The 23,458-nt window shown below is 43.7% G+C and overlaps 2 protein-coding genes across 2 annotated transcripts in view; one reads left to right on the top strand and one right to left on the bottom strand.

The window, feature by feature from the left end:
* LOC115758645 (S phase cyclin A-associated protein in the endoplasmic reticulum) overlaps positions 1 to 6,613 on the bottom strand; it is a 49,818-nt gene extending 43,205 nt beyond the window's left edge. Inside the window, exons 1-4 of the mRNA XM_030699380.1 lie at positions 5,944 to 6,613; positions 4,521 to 5,513; positions 2,736 to 4,316; positions 382 to 1,822 (exon numbers count right to left, since the gene is read on the bottom strand). Of these exons, the coding sequence (XP_030555240.1) occupies positions 382 to 1,822; positions 2,736 to 4,316; positions 4,521 to 5,513; positions 5,944 to 6,097 (4,169 nt within the window). The 5' untranslated portion in view covers positions 6,098 to 6,613. The remainder of the gene's footprint in view (positions 1 to 381; positions 1,823 to 2,735; positions 4,317 to 4,520; positions 5,514 to 5,943) is intronic.
* Positions 6,614 to 7,836: 1,223 nt separating this feature from the next.
* Positions 7,837 to 23,111, top strand: LOC115758529 (protein bicaudal D). Its single transcript, XM_030699220.1, has 8 exons — positions 7,837 to 8,279; positions 18,714 to 19,079; positions 19,147 to 19,284; positions 19,351 to 20,201; positions 20,266 to 20,483; positions 20,549 to 20,803; positions 20,873 to 21,047; positions 21,446 to 23,111. The coding sequence occupies exons 1-8, from the start codon at positions 8,058 to 8,060 to the stop codon at positions 21,561 to 21,563; spliced, it is 2,343 nt and encodes a 780-aa protein (XP_030555080.1). The 5' UTR covers positions 7,837 to 8,057; the 3' UTR covers positions 21,564 to 23,111.
* Positions 23,112 to 23,458: the final 347 nt, after the last annotated feature.

The following is a 23,458-nucleotide window of genomic DNA, read 5'->3' as shown; positions in this document are numbered from 1 at the left end:
TTATACTATACGATATTCCGCATATCAAGGTTTGTATCTGAAGCCTGTAAAATGGGCTCTAAAATAATACTTATTGAAAATGAAGCTGAACCGATATTTTTTATATAATAGGAACGGACCCACCAAAAATCCACCTATTTTTCATAGATAATAAAAAACTAGTGTCAAATAATTATACTCCCGGCTTTCGTAAGCTTCTATATAAATTCCAGATGTTAGTAATCGATTTTTATCGATATGCATGCGAGTGAATTTTGGCAAAGAAACGTGGCCTACAAAGAGTATTCAGATAGACTCCAACTACGGCTTTGGCAGATTCCCAAAAATACCCTACAATAACTACACTTCAAATGGGGTGTTTTAGGCGACAAGCTCACTTACCACTGGCTCATGCGTTGCTTCAGTTTCTTCATCTTCTTCTTATAGCTGCGCGAGTGCTCGCGACTGCCAGTCAGGCCGCCCATGTCGGATAATGTTGAGGATAAATCGCAATCCTCGTTGGTGGTGCTGGTGGCATTCCCATTGACCAGGTCTGCGTCCTCGTCACCGCGCACATCGTCCTGCTGCCTGGTGCTGGGCATGGTCAGCTCCAGTGCACGCTGGCGTATGTGTTCGATGTTCTCCTCATGGCGACGCGCCGACTCCAGCTGCTTGTGCAGAATCTTGCGCTGCAGCTCCTCGGTGGTCTGCTGCTGTTGCACCTGGAGGGCGAGCAGGCGCTCCTCGCGATCGCGTGCCTTTTCGCGAGCGAGCGCCTGACGTTGTCGCTCCTTTTGCTCCTGCATTTTGCCAATGCGCTGCTCCTTCTCCAGCCGCGTCTCGTTCATTTTCTCCAGCTTAAGCAGACGTTCCTTTTCGAGCGCCTGGCGACGCCGCTCCACAGCCGCCTCCTTGGCGGCCTTCTCCTCGACGCGCTTCTGACGCTCCTGCTCGAGATCCTGCAGGCGACCCTCGGTCTCCTTGAAGGCTTCGAGCAAATCGAGTCGCTTATTCTGCGCTTCGATGTTCTTAATGAAGTTAATCTCCTTCAGCTTTTTGTCCTCGTCGTGCGCCTTCTCAATGATCTGGCGCAAATAAAGCTCACGGTTTTCGGCAGCACGCTGCAGACGGCCCTCCATCTTCTGGCGCTTGTCCTCGATGAGCTGCTTCTTGGCCGCCTTGACGTCCTCGACACGCACAAATAGCTGCTGCAGCTTGGCGGCCTTCTCCTGCTGCAACAGCGCCCGCTTCTGCTGGGCCCGTGCCTGCTTTGCCTGGTACTTCTTGAGGGTCTCCTGCAGCGAGCGACGGCGCGAGGGCGAGGATAGCTTCTGGTGCAGCTCCTGTGCGCGGCCAGGATGACGCGCCACATAGGCCTGCAGCGTGGCCAATGCCTCGGCGCGTTCGTTCCAGGACATGTCCGACAGCAGCGCCTGGTAGCGCAGCTCCAGGCTGGCGTTTTCATCATCGCTCATCGTAACAAAGACGACGGCATCGTCGAGCGCCTGATCCGTATTGTCGTCTTGCTCCTCCAGCTGCACCTCACCATCCGTTTCATCCGTTTCGGTGTCCACATCGATCTCTGTGCTCTCCAGCTCGCGTATTTGACGCTCCAGCGACTCCTGCACCTCGACCAGAATGCGTTCGTTGCGCTCCTCCTCCACATCCTCGGCGGTCTGCTCCTCGATCTCATCGCAGGCACTTAGCATGTTGGCGCTGGACTTGGCACAGCCGTTGGGCAGCTTGCTCCGAGCAATACTCTCGTACAGCTCACCAATGGTCTTGGAGAACTCACAGTTCGTCTGGATTTTGATGTCGATCTTGTTGTGGTCATCGTTGTTGGCTGTCGGTAAGAGAAAAGATAATTAGATTTTTACATTATTTACGAATATATACATATCATTCATTATGTTTATACTGATTGATTGATTGGCTGCCAGATTGATTGATTCATAATAATCTTACAGAAACAATAAATATGAAATTATTCCTCCTGACTGATCGAGAAGACAGCCTGATTGATTGAATGACTGATTGATAAGCTGTTCAATTTATATAATATACGAGAATGTAGGTATCCCCTTTATATGTACATGTATATCCATATAAATATAGCTATTTGATTGACGGACTGACTGACCACCCGATTGCCTGACTGATTGATGATCTATGTAATTGTTATAGCATACGAAACGATATATAGATTAATTTCTCCATATATATAAAACTGTACATGTTGATTATTTACAGAGTGATTGATGATCTATAATATATTTTTATAGTAGACAAGATATGAAACCGTTTCATCTTTCTGATTGACAAGACTTATAGATGGATTGACTGGCTTATGTAGATCATCAATATTTTTAATAAACGAAATAAAAAATATAAAAATTATGAGTTTGCTTATCCATATATTTAAAATTGTCCTGACTGATTGACAGACTGAACACCAGATTGATTGACTGACTGATTGATGAACTAATTTAACTGTGTATATGAATCTGTTTGTCTTGACTGTTTGACCGATTGACTGACTGACTACCTGATTGATGATCTATGGAATTTTTATACATATATAGAACATTTTGTCCCGACTGCTCGATTGACTATCTGATTGACAAGCACCAGCTGATTGATTAACTGACTAACGCTGTCTTATACTCTGCCTTTTGTGTAGAAATCACAACTACTGCCGACACAACTATGTTTACGCTTTCTCCCTCGCGCTGTAAACTCAAGGCGTATTTTCTTACACTCATTGTCAGTCGCTGTGGAGTTGCTGCTGCTGCTCTGATCCTTTTGCTCCTTTTGCTGTTTGCGCAGCGCATTCTTCTCGCTGCGCATGTACTCCTTGTGCAGGGAGGTCATCTTGAGGCCCGTGAGATCCGATTTCTGTCGCTTGATGATGGAGGTGCGTGCATTTGGCGAGGGTGCGACAATATTATGGCTGCAATGGCTGTTGCTACGCGCTAAGCCAATGGAGGGCTTCGGCTTATCCTTATCCTTGTCTTTACTCTTTTCCTGTTCCTTGTCCTTTTCCTTGGCCTGCTCCTTCTCTTTGTCTTGCTTTTTCACATTGGCTGCTGTGCGCTGTGCTGGAAACGAGTTCACCTTGGCCTTGGCATTCTTGATTTCTGGCCTGGACGCCGGCGGCGCCATCATTTTGGCCGCCTTGTTGCCAGCCTTGGGTTTGATATCAGTTGCGGGCATTTTGCCGGTTAAACTGGGTTTGCCGCTGGCCTGGCACCTGTTGGCAGCTGCAGCTGCGGCTGCCGCCCTCTCACGCTGCTGCTTGTCCTTTTCCTCCTTCTGCTCGTTGAGCAGCGCCAGGGTAGGCAGACTGGCATAGCCCGTGGGCTGATTAAAACGATTCGCCCAGTGCATGCTGGTGCGACGACGATTCTTGACCGTCAGCCAGCCATCGTTGGCATCCGGCAGCAGCTGCTTGGGCTCCGAATGGCGCTCGTCCAGCTTGAGGGTGCTGCGTGAGCTGCTCAGCTGTTCGTTGCTGGCCTTCAGCGTGGACGTCGAGCTGGCTATGTCCTCGCGTGAGCTCAGGCGAATGCTGGGCGCGCTGACACGCTTACCGACAACCGGCGTGGTGCTTGTGCTCAGCAGCGTGCTACCGGTTCGTCTGGCCAGCGGCTTGGGCAACACTGCTGCCACGGCGCCGGCGGCCACCGCATTGCCATTCATGTCTAGCATGGTCCGTGATCTGGCGGACAGCCGTGTGGCCACATTGTTAGGCGGGCCATAGCACTCCGTTTTGCTGCTGGGACGCGGCGGTGGAACACGTGCGCTGCGTGCCGCAAAAGGCTTCAAGTTGTTGTTGCTGTTGTTGTTGTTGAGCCGCCGCAAGCCGTTTGGTGGAACCGCTGTCTTGGCCAAGGCTGGCTTGCTGTTGACCAATTTGGTACTGCTGGCAGCTGCTGCGCCCGTTTGTCCATTTGCCTTTTGACTGCCGCCACGCGCCGCCGCCGGTCGATTGAGCACACTCGAGTACTTCAGCGGACTATTCTGCATGGTGCCGCCCAGTGGCTGCGATAGGTTCTTCTTCTCTGCCGGCGGCATGGTCACCGGTTTAAGCAGCGTGCTGGGCGGCGTGGGCGTCTTGTTGGCCTGCGCTGTTAACAATGCGTTCTCCATGGCATCCAAGCGGGCGACGGTCAACTCCAGAGCTGTGGGCTCAATGACAGCAACAGCTGTTTGATTCGGTGCCTGCTGCTCCACGAGATGTGGCTCTGGCTGAGATTCTGCTTGTGTTTCCTTTGGCTCAATTGTGCTGGGCAGCTGCACTGGCTCCATTTCTTCCTTTGGCTGAGCAGTGTTTGAATCTAAAAAATAATATTCATGAGCTCTTTCTGCATGAAATATATATGTACATAATAATTATAATGGAAAGGTAGTCGGAGTTAGTTGTTGGGCCTTGCTCCAAGCAGAGGCAACAGGCACCTTTACTTCGCTTAGTCCCTTTTGGAGGTGGTCCACGGACTCTCACTTAAGATGACCATGGATTTGTACATTACTGGGATACCTACCAGGTGCCTTCTTGGCAGCCTCCTCCTTTTCATTCGACTCTTTTACAGCTGCCTCCTTTACAGTCGCCTCTCTTTCAGCTGCCTCCCTTTCAGTCGCTTCTCTGTCAGCTAGCACCCTTGCAGCTGCCTCTCTTTCGGCCGCCTCTCGTTCAGCTGCTTCTCTTTCGGCCGCCTCCCTTTCGGCTGCTTCGCGTTGCATCTTCTCACGCACATCGGCGAGCGTCAGATGCGGATCTTCGAGATCTGTCTGTGAATATTGATTGTTTAGCTGCACATATGGCTTGTCCACAGGCAGCTCCAATGGCGCTGCTGGCGTCGGCTCCAGTGCATCGGAATTGGGTGAGCCATGCGCATTGCGCTTATTGGCCGCGAATAGTTCACGGACATTGACACGCATGGCGCCCCGTGGCAGCTGGTCGTAGGCGCGCAGCAGCTTCTTGGGCGTCACATGACCATCGCAGCAGGGCGATGTCTTGCCGGAATTGCAGGGAAATAGCGCTGGACTGGATTTACCGGAAGTTGTGGGGCTGCACAGGCTTTTGGTACGCACACGGGGCGTAGGATTGCTTTTGCGCACCTCCCAGGCGAGGCTCTGCGGACGCTGCTGCAGCGGCCGTGAGTCATAGTCCCAGCTGACCTTAAACCATTCGCTGAGCGCCTTGAAGTCACGCACATAATTCTCCAGCACGAGTATGGCCTCCTGGCAGCTGGATATGTTCTCATAGCACTCGACTGTCTGATAAATCTCGTTGACAGCTCGCTGCAAATTGCCAAAGAGCAGCGCCCAGTAGCGTGCCTGCAGCTCCGACTTCTTGTCCCGTCCCGTTGAGGCGCTGCGCACACGCGGTCCAGTGGAGCCAGCGCCCACGCCGCCATTGCCCGGCTTTGCTTGGCGCATCGTCGTCGGCGATTGGCAGTGTTTGGGCGTTTGCAGCCCGTTCGGCGATTTTGGCGGCGCCACTGGCGGCTTACGGCATGTGGGCGCTGAATAACCTAAAATAAATAAATTCAAGTTACAAAAGCCACAAGAACGGTCTAGTCGAGAGCTCACGACTAGGAGTTACCCTGTACACATATCTATAATCTGTGCATGTTACATGAGATTCATAATCTTCGAGATATGTTTGAAAACTGCGGCTGAAATCGATATTTATCGATTTATCCGTGCAACAAAGGACAGTTAGCGATACTGTGAAATTAACTTGATTAGCGGCATGTTTGCAGGACTTTTTATTGCAAGTTCAACTCAAGCCATTATCTCTGAAATGCCTTTATAAGGGCAACAGGACAGACGGACGGACGCAGACAGGAAGGACACGGGACATTGAATATATCTATACTTGACGGGTTGGCTGGCTGCACTATTATGCACTTTTTCGATTGGGCACAGGGTATCAGAAGTAACACAAAACTTTCAACTTACTATCGCCATTGACAACAACGCCACCGTCTCTGGCCGCGCTGCTGCCAGCGCCAGCGCCAGCGCCGCCGTTTGCGGTTGTCTCATCGCAAAACTGGTAGACTAGCAAATTCTTTGCTTCGCGCCCCTCACGACTCAGCACCTCTCGCATTTCCATCGCCTTTTTATTTTGTGGTGTCTTGCTTTTTTGTATGTTTGCTGTTGCTGCCTCTGCCGCTGCCTACGCCAACGCCTACGCCAGTCCCAGACGCAGCTGTTCGCGCACCTTTACGTTTGTAAGTCTTTCAACAGTTCAATTTGATTAAGATTCACAGCTGCTGTTGCTCCATACACAAAACTATGACTATTTGTTTTAAATTTTAACTGATTACTATGTAATTCGTTGCACTCTTGTGTTTTTTTTATTGTCTTTTAACGGCTGCTGGTTGGATTGTTGTTGTTGTTTCTGTTTCTGTTGTTGTTGTTGTTGCTGCTGCTGCCGTTGTGTCTGCTGCTGTTGCTGAGAATTTCGCAATGACAGATTGTAACATTTTTGCGCAATACACACGCTTCTACGTTTGTTTAGACACGCGCAGGCTACTTTGCTTGAATTGTTTTCAAAACGTATTTAGCTACAGCTGTTTTAATGACTCTTACGCAGGTGTCTTTATTATAAACTAAAAATAATTTTAAAACGCAGCACGAACGTAAAACTGCATGCCAGACCAAATCAGCTGTGCGCCTTCTGTTTATCGAACAGTGTGTGCACACTGCACGTCAAAAACATATCGATAGAATTTCGACAAGCGATGTATCGCGCTATGAAAGTATTGAAGTGCACGCTTTATTAGCTGGCCTACTCTTGAAACCACGTTGAGTCTGTGTACTGTTGTATATACTATTAGATGGTCAGACGCTAACAATGATTAGACATAGCTAAATTAAAACTATCGCAAGTTGTTAATATCGTTAAGAAATATAAACGATGTATCGATAAGTAAATATATCATGTTGCCTGCATTTTTGTGTGCTACTAAATTTAATGTTTTTATGCCAAATTCTACGTACTGCCATTTAAAATATGAAATCCTTCCTTTTTAATGGCTTATTAAAAATATGTTGGTAACTATCGCAACGGTTACCAATGCTTATTGCTACGATATTTGATTGACATCACTAAATCGCATTCCGTCACAAACAGTGTGTGTGCAAAGAAGAAGACAGGCACGCACGGATAGCGGAGTTTTTGTTTTTGCATTCTTACCATAAAAAAAATATTGTCGATTTTAACTTATTTAATTAGCAATTAAAAACAATTGCTCTAAACAAATTCCGTCTAAAGTGCAACGAAAATACGTAGTAAATATTCAAAAGAAAAAAGATTGGCTGCCACGGCTGTCTGGGCTGCGCAACTGGACAGCAACAATTAATGAAATGAAAGTGGAAATCGTGTGATGTCATGTCGACGACGACGGCAGCGACGTCGACCGTTCTGTGAATTGAAACTTCCTGTTCTCGCTCTCTCCCTCTCCCTCTGTCTTGTGCCGCCGTATGAGAGATCCTTTTGAAGGCAGCCAAAAGTGCGTCAAGTGACGGTGAATTAAATTTGGCAATAAAAAAAAAAAATACGAAAAAATTCCAATTTTCATTCCACCGCTCAGCTGCAAATGTGCCAGTGAATAGCAGCACAAAAGAGAAAAGGTGAAACGAGCCAAACACACACACACACGCACGCACACACACACACACAGCCGATTGCGTGTAGGTGTGAGTTGGTTTTCTGGAACGGGCAACGGGCAGCCACAACGGACAAAGCACTCAAAAACAACAACAAAAGAAATAAAATAAAACAAGTTTTTTATTGATTTCCCTCCAAAAAAAGAAATAAGTAAAAACAAAAATAATTGACGACAATTCCGCCCAAGCAACAGGAGCAGCTGCATTTGCCACGCCTACACACAGACTGTGGTACCGTCCTAAAGCTACGCGCACACACACACACACACACACACACACACACACACACACACACACACACACACACACACACACACACACACACACACACACACACACACACACACACACACACACACATTCCCTCCCTATCCCCCTTTCCTCCTGCACACCCAAACATCATGTCCAGCCCCAGCGCCAACGATGGCGCCCAAACAGTTCTGGATCTGCGCATGGAAGTGGAGCGTCTGACACGCGAACTTGATCAGGTGTCCAGCGCCAGCGCCCAATCTGCTCAATATGGCCTCTCGCTGCTGGAGGAGAAGTCAGCGCTGGAGCAGAAGTGCGAGGAGCTGGAAACCCTCTACGACAACACACGGCACGAGCTGGACATTACGCAGGAGGTGAGTACGAAAAAAATAAAACACACAGCTCAACAGCTGTGTGTGTGTGTGTGTGTGTGTGTGTGTGTGAGTTAGCCGTTTCCAAGCCAATTGCCGCTTATCTAGAAAACACACACACACACACTGGCATATGCATGCCTACGCACACACACACACATACAGCCGCTGTTAGACCAAAAGTTTTGCAATTGGTTTTCAATTTGTCTTGTTGGCAAAAAACAGTAAGCACTCGTTAAAGCGTACGATAAGATAAGCAAACAATTGTTTGAGCAAATTAACTATCGAAATATGTTTTCTGCTAACTTAACTAAGTCCTATTTTGAGCAAGATGCATTTCTAAAACAGCTTTTGTTAAATATCTCTGCGTTTAACCAGAGTTATGCCCAGCTTTTCCAGTCACCATATGGAATGTGCACCATGTATTTGCTAAAAGCACGTTCTCTCTAACCATCTGGCTCTCTTGTTCTCTTTGAATCCGGCGAGTGTGACTGTCCGGCTCTAATAATCACGAATGATTTAATCGTTAGTCTGGTCACATGTAGATTCTTTCGTTCTATAAGCTGGGCTTGCGGTACTTGGCGTCGCCTCAGTGCACGCCCCCGCTCAGCAATTACTCTCTCCCTCTCTCTCCCTCTCTCTCTCTCTCTCTCTCTCTCTCTCACTATGGGTTTGCAACTTCACTCTCTCCCTCTCTCTCTCTCTTGCTCTGCCTGTCTGTCTGATCACGGTCAATTTGGCTTGCGCTTTATCATCGCCATTCTGTTCAGCTGCCTTTGTTGTTGTTGTTTTTATTACAACCTGGCCAATACGCCTTTTTTTCTTGCCATTCCATTTTGCACCTATGTTCGCCAACTGCCCGACTGGCAATTAGACACGGCAATTGTTTTGGCATTTCCGCTGGAATTTCAACGTGCATTGCGGAAAAGCCCAACAACAAAGTTTGTCCTTCGCCCAATGCCTACAAAGGGGGGGTTGGCTAATATAAATAACTTTTGCCTGTCGGCTCATTATCATTTCGTTGCTTTTCACCCTTTATTTATGTACTTTTTTATAGTTGTTGCCCATGGCGTTAATTACTCGACTCGTTGCCAAAACAAAGAATCGATTCCAAGAGAAATGGCAAAACAAGAGAAAAGCTGTTCGTTTTGTTACTAAGTGGAACTAGTTCGGAATGGGAACTGGTTTATTTAAACAGAAACATTCTTAATAAATTTCAGAATGGTTATTAGGGTATATGGAAATTTTATATGAAGTATTAAAAGAGAATTATGCACTGCAAAATATTTTACTATGCTTGATTCATTTTTGGATTTTTGTTTTTAACAGAGAGTCGAATATTTTAGTAAATAATGTCTTCTATGTCTTGTTTAGTAATAGAACCAGTTCGTCATTAGGCAATTGGTTTGATAAACTTATATATAATATGCATAACCTTATAAACTATATTATAAACTTATATATATATATAATATAAACTTATTTTGCACAATTCTTTTTCTGAACATCTTTCTATTTCAATATTCTTTATATTGAATTAAATGAGTCTATTGAATTGAAAATCTATTAAACTGTTTTTCTTTTATCATTAGTAGAAGTCTTATTTCCGAAACAGTTCTCCTATTTAACTAAAAATCTTGCCAATATGTTTTCGTGCTTCTTATAATATTCTCAGTTACTCTTATCTGAAACATATTTCTATTCTCTTTCATTTGCAATATTCCTTGCCAGCTTTAAAAACAATTTGCTTCCTCATAGTACACTCATAGTATTTATAATTTTAATCAGATAAGTTATATCTGTTATATTTCAGATTGTTTTTTTTTTTCAATTTCACGCTTCTGCAGTTTTCCAACTCAATTCCATTCTAGAATCAGTTTATAAGGCCCCGAAAACAGTTGATTAATTGGCCGACAGGTGGCGCCCACCTGCCCATTAGGCCGCTCGCTTGATAGTTTTCCAGCTTGTTAGCTTTGAACTCAACTGAACTTTTACGAGAGCCGCCGCGAGCAACACACCCTCCACACACACACACAAACACGCGCACACACACACACACACACACACACACACACACACGCACATACACACTCCCACGCACACACACACACTCATTTACCCTCGCATTAGTGCATGCTTAAAATTAAAAAAAAAAAATGAGAGAGAAAAATTATTTGCGACGACGACAAACACTGCGGGCATTTTGTCTCCGCTGCCCGCCGGCCCCTTGCAACTTTTGCGGGTTGAAGCGCCGGCTGCTGGGCGACATATTTCCACTTGTAATCAAGATCTCAGGCCGTGGGCAAGACATAAATCAGAGAGCGCGGGGAAAGAGACGGATGTCAAGAGTTTTTCGTTGCAGCAGGTGGCGAAGGGGTCATGAAATTAGCCCGGCCGAAATTAATAGAATATTTTTGCATATAAAGCCCGGCGGCACAAATTTTCTCGCCGAATAGACTTTAATGCCCGGGCATTTCGATTACACGGCCAACTGTGTCCTCCGGCGCAGGACAGGATAACCGGAAAATTGGCAGAATGCAAACTGCAGTCGATACAAACAAATATTTAGACAGAGCTGAGCACGCGGGGCAGCCAGTGTCAACTGCATTTGGCCAATTATTTAGTTGGCTTTGTTGCGCCTGAGTGTGTGTGTGTGTGTGTGAGGGAGGGGGGAGGGTTGGTTCAGGGGCGTAACGAGGCGTGTTGCAGTACACATGTCGTTTGGACGTTTGCAACTGCGGCAATTAAGAGGCCCCCAAAACAGCAGTCATAAAACCGAAGCCAGTTCAGAGAGTGTGTGTGTCTGTGTGTGTGTGTGTGTTTTGACCATATTTTATGACTAGCCTGACGGCAGCCAAGGACATTTCGCCTGGGGAGCTCGCCGAGTCGGGAGTCCTGTTGCCTGCGCATAGTTTTGCGGCTTGTGAGTTGTTAACTTGGCTTAGGATAAAGGCAAAAGTTTTTAATACAGACTTTAATAATTAATGCCATTATTTACACGAACTCAGAAGGGGGCAAGGGCTTTGGAATAACTATGCAAATTGAGGAATTTGTAAGTGAGGCAAATAAATTAGCTAAAGAGAACGTGACAAAATTGTATCCATTCAACCAGGCTGTAGAATGGCTTTGTATTGAACCGGTTCGAGCCCGCAATTCCAATTTCTTACTATGAGTCAAACCTTTAACAAAACCAATTGCCGAACTGTTATCATAATCATATCTTTTTCCTAGTTGGTTCGCTTAAAAGTAAAACATTTCAGACTAGTTTTAAATATTATCACAATTAGAAACATATTCACGCGCAAAGCACTCAGCCAATTTGTGTAGAGCTGTGAAAAAATGAACTGAACCCGTTTGAAGCACAAATACGCAGTTGGCAAACGCCGAAGCCAAAAGCCGCTTAAAACAAATCCTTGCCAGACACTTGCAATTGCAATAACAGCGCGAGCAGCATCAAAGCGACAAACACGCGGACAAAGGACACTTGCAATGGGAGGAAGGGCAGCAGCAGCAGCATGGCAAAAAAAAAATAAAATCCCGACGAAGAAATTATAATGATTTGACGCTGATGCTCTGTTCTGTTGGCGCAAATTGCAATTCCACGGCAATCAAATCCGGCAGCAGCAACAACAAGGACGACAGACAATTGGGGCATGTTGCGGGGTTAAGGGCGGGCTGGCAAGGGTTAACTGCAGCGCTTGAGCACTGACAAAACATGTTTCCGACTCGGTTGCAGTCGCAGTTGTCATTTGTTGCTGTTGCCTGCAAGGGAAATGAGCAGGAAAAATGTTGCCAGCACCCAATGACAAACCCTCCGCCACCGCCACCGCCCCCGCCCCAGCCGCTCTCAGCCCAGTTCTGGGCGTGCTATGAAAATGTAAAAGCAGCTGGTGGCGCGCTTGGGCACAATGATGAACAAAACTCGCAGTTGGAGAAGTCACAAATACCCTGTACCCATTAATTATTGGTCTATAAAAGGAATATTGAACTTGTAGAAATATATGCTTATAGATGGGGAAACATATTCGACGAGCTTAATTAATTTCAAGACCTTCATCAGCTTTACGTTTATCATAATTATCGATAACTACTGTCATTCCACTCCAAAATCGATAACTATCGACTTCTAATAATATCTCAAAGATTATAGATTATAGAAGATACCTAGAGACTTCAAGGTGGGCACATACATTCTCCTGTCATGGTAACTATTTACATTTTCCACTTTCCCGAAAATCGATAAATATCGATAAACAGACTCGATTCAAAGAATATTATTGAAGCTTTAAGAGCTGGAGACTGCAAATTTCGTATTTAGGCTCGCATAAGTAATTGCAGGGTATGTTGCAGTCGTGCACTCTCAACTAATGTACTCTTAGTTGACTTTATTTTTGGACGCCAGCCTTGGCCGCATAATGGCTATGCAATTTATTTGCACCCAACTTATTTGGAAACTGATTGGCTTCCGTCTAGGCTCATAGACACTTTTTATGACCCCAACCCGCGTCACCTCCATCTGCTCGCCCAAATCTCGAGCATCTTTGGAGTGTTGCCAATTTGGGTGCCACAAACATTGCCCCGGTTATGCAAATGTCTGTGAGTGTGTACATCCAGAGAGTTGGACACATGATTGCGACTTTGCTGATTGGCTGTTAAGTGCAAATGATTTTTACTGCTTCTCTTGTTGTTGATGATGATGATGATGATGCAGCAGTTGGTCTCTGTGTGTGTGCGGCGTGGCATGCAACGACAGTTTGCAGCACAGTAATCCTTGCTGCGCGTCAACATACACAACATTTATTGTCCCGCAGCTGAAAAGGATTTGCATGCATTCCGCTGCATTCTCACAATTCGCATATCCATTTACTTAAGAGCACAATTTAAGCATATTCGCACATCCTCATACCAAAGGGCATTACGGCTATGGCAAATCTTTAACTGTGACTTTCTATAATCCCCTTTCGGTCTCTCAAGCATTAAGGTTAAGATTCGAACTCGTATTAAATTTGATTATAAGACCCAACTATCTTTCTTTTTGCGTACAAAAGAGTATTCGAAAAATTTCGATAAATTACTATCATCGATATTTATCGATATTTCCAATTTAAATTCTAAATCAACTTCAAGTCTAATCATGCAATGGACTCGCCTTCCGAGTCTTTCGTTTTGATTATTTCTTTGTTCGAAATACCCTTTCAACTGTGAACTTTGAGTATAATAGAGGATGTTGCCTTTATAAATATATAAATAAATTAAATTATCGATAAATATCGATAATATATAAAGTATTGGTTTTCATAATCGGCAATCAATATTTATCGATTTTGAAAATTTTTAGAAAATGGCCAATTAATTTGTATTAACTTTCATAGATTCCGACTTCTTATCGGATATATAGATATTATTTGTGCCTTACCTTAACGTAAGAGCATTTGAGCGTCTGCTTTGCTATTTTAGCTAGTTCCTAGTTCCTTTCTGGCTTCCATTTAGTTGAGAGCGCAATTTGGGTTCCCATTGTGCTTGCACTGTTTCCATATGCTGAAATTATACAGTTCTCTTGTTCAGTCGCATCGCGTCGCGTCGCTTTGCTTATTTTCATTTTGGCGACACGTCAAATTCAGAGAGTGTCAAACGCGTGCATTGACATGGAGGCCACAAGTGCGTCCGCATCCCAGGCTTATGGTGTGTGTTGTGTGTGTGCGTCTGTGTTGTGTGTGTGTATGGGTTAAGAAATTACACGACAGCCTACAACAAAACATCCACAGCAGCATCAGCAACAGCAGCAGTTGTTCCTGTTTGTTTGCATTTTCACTGTTGCCTGCTGCTGATTGTTATTTCCATGGTAGGGAGAGATGAGCTGCTATACCCTGTAACCATAAAATGTTCAGAAATGGGTATAACAATGTGGAGGAAAGATAGAATGTGGCATCATGTCAACACTTGCGATATATGCCCTTGTGTAAATACTTTAGATAAAACTCTTTTAGTTGTAAAAACTTTAATTTATTATCTTTTCATCTTCCCAAGCGAGAGTTTGGCGATAGCCTAGCACACTTTCAACAAGAATAAAGATGGGCTCATGTTTCCCTCAACAAGAAACTTAGGTTTCTTAATGAAAAGATTCCTTTTACTATTTACCAAAGGTAAATGGAACATCGTATCTCTTGGAAGATAAGAAAGCGATGAAAAAGCGACAATTATAAAACAACGCGATAACCAGTAAGAAACCCACATGCCTGCCTATACGCTATGCAATAAGTAAATCTCCGATGGAAGATAAAAAATCGATAAACAAAAGAGAATGACAGAAATCTAGAATCTAGAAATACATTCTTATTTTGGAGTATATCGGATATAGTCCTTGATGAACGATAAGAATGCGATAATAAGGCGATATCGATCATGTAAAAGTCGAATATAGTCTTTGATGAAAGATAAGAAACCGATATGTAAGAATTCTAAAATCTATAAACAAATTCTTATTTGCTCTTAAAAAGTCTAGCATATACGATGGTATATTTGATGGAAGATGAGAAAGCGATAATAAGGCGATATCCATCTAAATCTAGAATCCAGAAACCCATTCCTATAGGGATATTATGCATTGCCTATTGTTTACAGGGTATCCTCAAATGTTCAGCTGTTGGTGTTGCTGATGCGGTCGTCATTGTCGCTTTCCCCAAACAAACTGCTCAGTCATTCATGGCATACTTTATCAACAGCGGGGGGTGTGGGGTGTGCGGTTTATGTGGGGCCACGTGGGTGGTGGAGGAAATTGTTATGAGTTGCCCATTGCCCGCTTTGGCTACCTCTGTGCGCACGTAGCGCCTCCATAAGGCCGCTACCCGTTGTCGTAATGTGGGCAATCTGCTCTATTTTTAGCAGCCGGGGGGCAACCGGGAGCACTGCATTGCCAGCTGTTTCCACGTCAATGCGGGCCTGGTCCGTGCCGGGGCAGCTTTATTTCGGCCATTTAGTTGCCGGCTGCCTAACAAAATCAACCGCAAGCACAACGCTTGTGCGTTGCAATGTCCAAGTGGTTGGGCAGAGGGGCGACCGGGCTGGATGTGGCGTCACATTGAGTCAGACAGTTGGTTTAACGATGAAACACACCTAAAATGCTCCGGTCTGGTCCTGTGCCCAGCCACACCTCGCTTCGCGTCGACTGTGTTAATATTTGCTCGACTTAATTAAAAATCTTTTCTAATTTGCATAAAGTTCATGTCCTGGTGTCATTTATTGAGGCTTTTGCGGCTAACTGTTGCCCGCTCTGACGCATAGATGGCGCCAGTGCATAAACTGTTCGGAATTTGCAGAGATTAGAGATAATGAGAGCTTCTATGTTTTTGCTTAGATTTAAACTTAAAGCCAAATATAATGAAGCAGTATAAATCTTATCGAATCGGATTTGTAAGTTTGGCGCTTAGAGTTCTCTCAGACTTATCCAAAATGTGTCTTTGCTTCTTTTTATGAACTTAAACTTAAGTTTAACTTTGCGTTTGAGCATCTTCCCTTAACCTTTTCATTATTGTTTCCAACCGTTCAGTTCTGGCTTGGACTGCAACTAAACAAAACTAAACTACGTAAGAATTCGGCTGACGTCAGTTTGTCTTATTTTAACCAATAAAGAAACGTTTAAAAATAAAGAGTTAAAATATTTTTAGCAGCAGCTCAAATTTCATTTAAAGCCGTGTCCAAGAAACGTAGTCTTTTTGTTTAATTTTTGATCCGCAGCCACATTCGGGCTGACATTTTTCTTATATATAGAATATATATGTATATATTTAGCCTAGGTGGCGCCATTGCAACTTGCTTGGCTGAATGCGAGGGCATTAGAGGTCTCAAATTTCCAGCTTAGTTGCGACTGGCTTGGCCTTTTGTTTGCTTCGCATTCCTTTCATCCACACTAATTAACGAAATGCACTTGCCTCTGGAGTTGGGGCTCCGTGTTGGTTTCTCAAATTGAAATGACGAAGTAAAAAACAAAATTGCTCTAGTCGGTTGTGCCCGACTGGTAGATACCCTAAACACAGCACTGAGCTGGCTCTCTTCTACGGAAACACATGATTGTGCTGCTTCTTCCCTTTGCCTCACACTATCTATGAGCAAACACTCTTGAATAACTTTCGGTGTTTATAGTCCGATCTTAATGAGATTTACATGCCTTCAAAAAGGGCACATACAATTTTGTGCATACCAAAACGCAAGGCTCTAGTTTAAGAAATGCGTCTGTTTTTTCCAATTTCTGATAGATTGGGGAGGTATCTTAAAAGTAATTCAGATAGAGTTTTATTGCTAAATTTTCGACGGAATGGCGAATATATCCAAACAGTGAAATATTCTTAATCTATTAAAAGTTTTCGATAAGCCACATTAGAAGTTTTAGGTGTGTAGCTCTTAGAATTCTCGAGTTTGTTTCAAAATCAAACACTATGAAAATGACAGGAAATATCGAATATTTAGGGTATAGAAGAATAAACCACATTTAAAGTTTCCAAATAACCATATTTGGAGTTTCCAAAATCGACGTGTTCTCACAGACGATCGTGGCATGATCTATTAAGCCTGTCGTTCTGATCAAGAACCGGGTTGAATATGCTTATTGCTGCCTGTCACATACCTGAACACAAAGGCAATATACCCTTTTAAAACATTTCAAATGGGTTTTCGGGTATAATAAAACTAAAGGAATAAGAATAAGAGCGTTGACGTCGCCCACAGCCATTGACAATAATTACACGGCCACAAAGCGAACGGAAGAAGGGGGTAGGGGGGTAGAGAGAAAAAGGTAGTCAAGTGGCCCAAAGGGGGCTGCTGGGCTTTTCAGGCTATTTCCGTTTCAATTTTGGGGCGTGTTAAGTGGGTTGATCAGCTTGTTGTTTGTTTTTCTTTTCGTGGCTAAGAAAAGATTGTTAATTACAGCTGCAGCTAAAAGTGCTCCAACAGTTGGAGCACTGCACACAGTAATCCACAAAATCTGGCCAAGCATATTCACCCAGCTTCTAGGCTCGCTTTGTGGTCATTTGCTGTGACGACTTTTTCAAGTGGGCCGTCGGCAGCTGCTCTTATGTTTTCTGTGCCTGTGAAGCACGTACACTTCAAATGGCGGCCGGACAAGACCTAACGACTGCCCCGGCGAGATTTCAATTAAAGCCCACACAACACGATTACAGCTCAGCCACACCCCAGTTGCAATCTCTCCTGCCAGCTCCTGGCCATATGGACATGTCGTTTGCCTTCAATCAGCGGCATTTACGGGCAAAGGCACAGGCTTGGCTGGTATGCTTTATGCTATGTATACACTGCAAGAGAAAGGTGTATCAAACTGAAACATTTTTTAGATTTGCAAGTTTCTCAGTCTGGAGTTGGGCTCTAGATCAATTCAGGAATCTTAAATATTTACCTTTTTCTTTTTATGCGATTAAAATTCATAAAAATCTCTATCAAAATCAAAATTCACTGAAATTTTGACATATTTTAATTTCTTGCACTTGAAAATTCCCTCTAAAAAATATATATATATATTTTTATCCTACCTATCAATTAAAGTGAATATTTAATTTTCGAAGTTTCTACCACTTTTTTTCTCTAAGTGCACACATATACATAATAAATACATATTTACCTCTTGCCGCGTTTTGGGCGTGTCCTGCGCCCATTAAGCTTAACATGCACGCGCGTCTATGACGCATTTCGCAACACTGGCCGGCGCAATTAAGCAACAACAACAACAAGAAAATCCAATAAATGCCAGCACATAAATCCAACTTTCAGATGCACTTGCTCCTCCGCTGGGAGATCTGTAATAAAGGAAAAACGCCAAAAAGAAAAAATATCTGCGCCGTTTAATGAAAAATGTAACAAAGTGAAATAAGGGGCGTTGCGTCAGCCGCACAAGCACAGCTCCCCAGTGACTGACGCCCCCCATTGGCACTGCCCCGGCATTCCTGCCCCTGCCCCCCTTGCCCATCCCCCTGCCGCCTACACAACTTACACATGCAAATGACTGCAATAAAAATGGCAGGCTGGCAACTTTTATGATTGCAATACCCCTGAAACGTGGACCGGGTTCAGGGCGAGTGAGTGGAAGGTAGGGTAAGGGTATATTAAGTTTGTATAGTTTATAGAAAAAGTTGAGAGGAGAGAAAGATGTAGGTGTATCTTGGCAAGGAGAGTCTGATAAATGCATTTTTATTAAACCTATATAATTATAGAAAAAGTTGATGAAGAGAAAGATGCAGGTGCATATAGGCAGGGAGAGTCAGAGAAATATATTCCTTTTGCATCTAGCTAGTTTTAAAAAATCAAAAAAATGTATTATAATAATATTAATATTACAAAGGAGAGCGCCTGCAGCGCGTAGGACATCCATAAAAAACTAAAGATAGTTTTTTACTTTTCCATATTTTTTAACTCCATTTTTTTCTCACTTTTCAGGCGCTCACCAAATTCCAAACCTCACAGAAGGTCACCAACAAGACCGGCATCGAGCAGGAGGAGACGCTGCTGAATGAGTCAGCCGCTCGCGAAACGTCGCTCAATTTGCAAATACTTGATCTGGAGAATGAGATCAAGCAGCTGCGTCATGAGCTGGAACGTGTGCGCAACGAACGGGATCGAATGCTGCAAGAGAACTCGGATATTGGACGCGATAAGAGCGACAATGAGGCGGAACGGTTGCGTCTCAAATCCGAGCTAAAGGATTTGAAATTTCGCGAGACGCGCATGCTCAGCGAGTACTCTGAGCTGGAAGAGGAGAACATATCGTTGCAGAAGCAGGTCTCCAGCCTGCGAAGCTCGCAGGCAAGTGCTCAAGAATTCTAGAATCCCATCCAGCTGTGCCTAACTATTTATGCTTTGCCTCACACAGGTGGAGTTCGAGGGTGCCAAACACGAGATACGTCGTCTCACCGAGGAGTTGGAGCTGCTGAATCAACAGGTCGATGAGCTGGCGAATCTCAAGAAGATTGCCGAGAAGCAAATGGAAGAGGCACTGGAGGCACTGCAGGTGTGTTTGGAATCATTTTATAACACCCAAGTTCCTATTTGTTAACTGTTGCCATTCCAATCTCAGGGCGAGCGTGAGGCCAAATATGCGCTGAAAAAAGAGCTGGATGGTCACCTGAATCGCGAGTCCATGTATCACATCAGCAATCTGGCCTATAGCATACGCAGCAACATGGAGGACAATGCCAGCAATAATTCGGACGGCGAGGAGGAGAATCTGGCGCTGAAACGCCTCGAGGCGGACCTAAGCACAGAGCTCAAATCGCCCGATGGCACAAAATGCGATCTCTTCTCCGAGATCCATCTGAACGAGCTGAAGAAGCTGGAAAAACAGCTGGAAAGCATGGAGAACGAGAAAGCCCATCTAACGACCAATTTGCGTGAGGCGCAGAGCAGTCTGGACAAGTCACAGAATGAGCTGCAAAACTTTATGTCACGCCTGGCGCTGCTCGCCGCCCATGTGGATGCGCTGATGCAGCTAAAGAAACAAATTGACGTCAAGGATCAAACGGCCAGTGGGCAGGCAAAGGACGAACAACTGCAACAACAGCTGCGCCAGTTAATCTCACAGTATGCCAATTGGTTTACGCTCTCCGCCAAGGAGATAGACGGCCTCAAGACTGACATTGCTGAGCTGCAGAAGGGTCTCAACTATACGGACGCCACCACCACCCTGCGCAACGAGGTGACCAATCTAAAGAACAAACTGCTCTCCACCGAACAAAAATCGTTGGATCTGCAGTGCGATGTGCAGACCCTGACGCACATCTCGCAGAATGCGGGCCAGAGCCTGGGCTCGGCGCGCAGCACTCTGGTGGCGCTCAGCGATGATCTTGCGCAATTGTATCATCTGGTCTGTACGGTGAACGGTGAGACGCCTTCACGTGTGCTGCTGGATCACAAGAGCGATGACATGAGGTTGTGTACAAATCGATATCTCTGTCTAAATTCTATGCTAATGTTCTTCTGTTTCGCCTGCCAGCTTTGAGAACGATTCGCTTACCGCTATCCAGTCGCAGTTCAAGTCGGATGTTCTCACAGCACGCCCGCAAATTGTTGAGGATCTGCAGGGTCTGGCCGATTCGGTAGAGATTAAGAAGTATGTGGACACCGTCAGCGATCAGATCAAGCATCTGAAAACCGCCGTCGAGCACACCATCGATCTGAACAAGCACAAAGTGCGCGTCGAGGGTGGCGAATGTAAGTGTTCAGAGTTCCAATTAGGAGAGGACATCCCTATCTGACAGACATATTTCTCTTTGCAGCTGTGGAGAAGGGCAACACCGAGGAGGTGGAGGAGCTACAGGAGCAAATAGTCAAGCTCAAGAGTCTGTTGTCCGTGAAGCGCGAGCAAATCATAACGCTACGCAATGTGCTCAAGTCAAACAAACAAACCGCCGAGGTGGCACTCACCAATCTCAAGTCCAAGTATGAGAACGAGAAGATCATTGTCAGCGATACCATGTCCAAGCTGCGCAATGAGCTCCGACTGCTCAAGGAGGATGCTGCCACCTTCTCAAGTAGGTTAATTAAAATAAAGTTAAAATGCCTGCATTAATACCCTTCCATTCTCTTGTTTTTGCGACCAGGTCTGCGCGCCATGTTTGCGGCACGCTGCGAGGAGTATGTGACCCAGGTGGATGATCTGAATCGCCAGCTGGAGGCTGCCGAGGAGGAGAAGAAAACGCTCAATCAGCTGCTGCGCTTGGCGGTGCAACAAAAGCTGGCGCTCACACAGCGTTTAGAGGAAATGGAAATGGATCGGTGGGTGCATTTGGGTCGCTAAAGCAAGCAGCACAACACAAACCCTATCAAAAGTCTATAGTTATACCCCTTGTAAAATATCCAAACCAAAAAAAAAAAACAAACCCCCAACAATCAGCACTTGGTAAGCATTTTGCATGCGGAAAAACGTTTTTGCATGTGCGCCCCGCTAACCGGCTATTGCTGCTGCTGCTGGAAAATGCCTAACCCAAGCTTGGAGTTGAAATTGAGAAATAGAAGCTCAGAAATAATATAAAATTAGTGTAGTTTTGTACTAATAATAAAAGTAAATGGTTATAAAACGTTTGTAAAACCCCTTAAAAGCTGCCAACTAATTCCTTAACATGCCTGAAGTTCAATACTTGAATAATAATCGATACCTTCTCTAATTGCCACAGCGAGATGCGTCATGTGCGCCGTCCGATGCCACCGCAGCGCGGCACCAGCGGCAAATCCTCGTTCAGCACGCGCCCCTCCAGCAGAAATCCGGCGAGCAGCAATGCGAATCCCTTCTAACATAAGATCAGCGTGCAGCGTAAGCTTTTGGCTTTGGTTTATACTTTGCTTAAGTTGTAAATTCGTTGGGAGCATCGTTTGACAACATGATGAACCACCACCCACTCCGCAAACGGACAGACAGACGCACACACGCATACGTAGTAAATACTGCAAATGTATTTGTGAACGATGCTATAGCTACGGTCTATCCTATATTAACGATAACTATCTATTTGTATCTGTTTCTATTTGTATTTATTGAGAGTTTAGTTAGACGAAAGATTTTTTGTGTTAGGCGAATCACGCAAAAAACAGTTATTAACGGTTAGTTACTTAAACGTCCAATTAATTTAATTAACAATTTTGAAAATGCAAAGAAAAACAGAAAACAAATCGAAACTAACGTAAATAATTGTATTTTTCTATATATACAAAACACATACACATATATGTATTCAATAATGTTTTAGTTCGATTTGAGTTGAGTTTTGTTAAATTTTCGCGTTGATTGTTTGATTTTTGTTATCAACGCTGTGCGCAAGCGAAACTCAAAAGAATGAGGAAAAAGGAAAAAAGAAACTAAAACGAAACAACATTTTTGATATGATAATGTTTGAAGATCTAGCAAGATCTAATTGGCAAATGAAAAACCCATGTATTAATTGGCCTGATAACTATATAAGTATTTTTTTCAAAACGGACCGCCCACAAATATGGCGTCCAAAAAAAAACTCTGTACGTAAAGAACAAAACAGAAACCCTTGTCTAGGGGGGAGGGCAGCTACAAAAACCCAAGATATTGGGAGCAAAAGCCACATGCCCACAAAAAAAAAGAAAAGAAAATGTAAATTCTACATACATACTATATTTATATAAATATGGAAAGCAACTATTGAACGATGTGTAGCAATTGGGCTGCGTCTTAAAGACGGATTTTTCTTCTTGTATTTACCTTCAATTGAAATTGTAGTAAATTAATTTTTGTTTGCAATCAAAATACAAAAAAAAAACCAAGTTTTTTGTTTATTTAGCTGCTGAAATAGTCTATAATTTGTGCATTATTATTTAATTTAATTAATAAAAATCATAAAAAACAAGAATTAGCAAGAATTATTTTTAATTTGATTGAGCCCCATATCATATTATCATATTTTTTTGAAATTTGTTGTTATAGAAAGAGCTCAAGCAATGAATTGAGCCCGATTTGCATTTTATTTAAAAAGAAAAAAACAGCAACAAGCTCTTTTTTATTTTGCCTAGAAGTGAAGCCTTTAAAAATAGAATACTCTATTTATGACTAACGAGCAGCTTAACCAACATAAAATAGCAAAAAAAACAAAAAAAAAACGTTAAAGTTTAAACTAATCTATTATTATTATTATCAGTAAAGTAGCTAATTAATTAAACACAAAAAGTAGTGACTATCCACAGCACATTTTAATCGTATCCCAAATGGCAAAAAATCAATTTTTAGTTTCAATATGTTTTGTTGTAATGGAATAATGAGAAAGAACAAAAAATTCAAATATACAAGTGCGTATATTATGTAAATTTACCGAGCCATTAAATTGAATTTATATTTAAGACACACTCTCACACACACACACACACACATCGTCCACTCACATACACAGAGATTAACTGAGATTTGTCAGTTGCCTATAGAAATTGTTTATGATGAAATTTGTAGAGTCGAAGAGATGCATAAATACATATTTCAAAATGATTTTATTGTAATTTTACCGTCCCTTTTTGCAACAAAAAAAAAAACGAAAGAAAATAAATGAAAGTTGAACAAAGTCTATTTATGAACCAACAACAAGAACAAGACGAAACAAATACAACTTTAAGTTTCATGTCCAAGCATCCAAACATACATACATCAATATATACATAATTACATACATACATAT

This window comes from Drosophila novamexicana, unplaced genomic scaffold (assembly GCF_003285875.2).
Source record: "Drosophila novamexicana strain 15010-1031.04,08,12 unplaced genomic scaffold, DnovRS2.1 tig00000193-arrow-pilon, whole genome shotgun sequence".
NCBI classification, from domain to species: domain Eukaryota; kingdom Metazoa; phylum Arthropoda; class Insecta; order Diptera; family Drosophilidae; genus Drosophila; species Drosophila novamexicana.
This window is presented reverse-complemented; position numbering and strand designations above follow the sequence as displayed.

Coding starts and splice junctions, on each gene's coding strand:
- LOC115758529 (XM_030699220.1), top strand. CDS start 8,058: ATGTCCAGCCCCAGCGCCAACGATGGCGCCCAAACAGTTCTGGATCTG. Junction 8,280..18,713: donor AGCTGGACATTACGCAGGAG/GTGAGTACGAAA, acceptor CTCACTTTTCAG/GCGCTCACCAAATTCCAAAC. Junction 20,804..20,872: donor GGATGCTGCCACCTTCTCAA/GTAGGTTAATTA, acceptor TTTTGCGACCAG/GTCTGCGCGCCATGTTTGCG.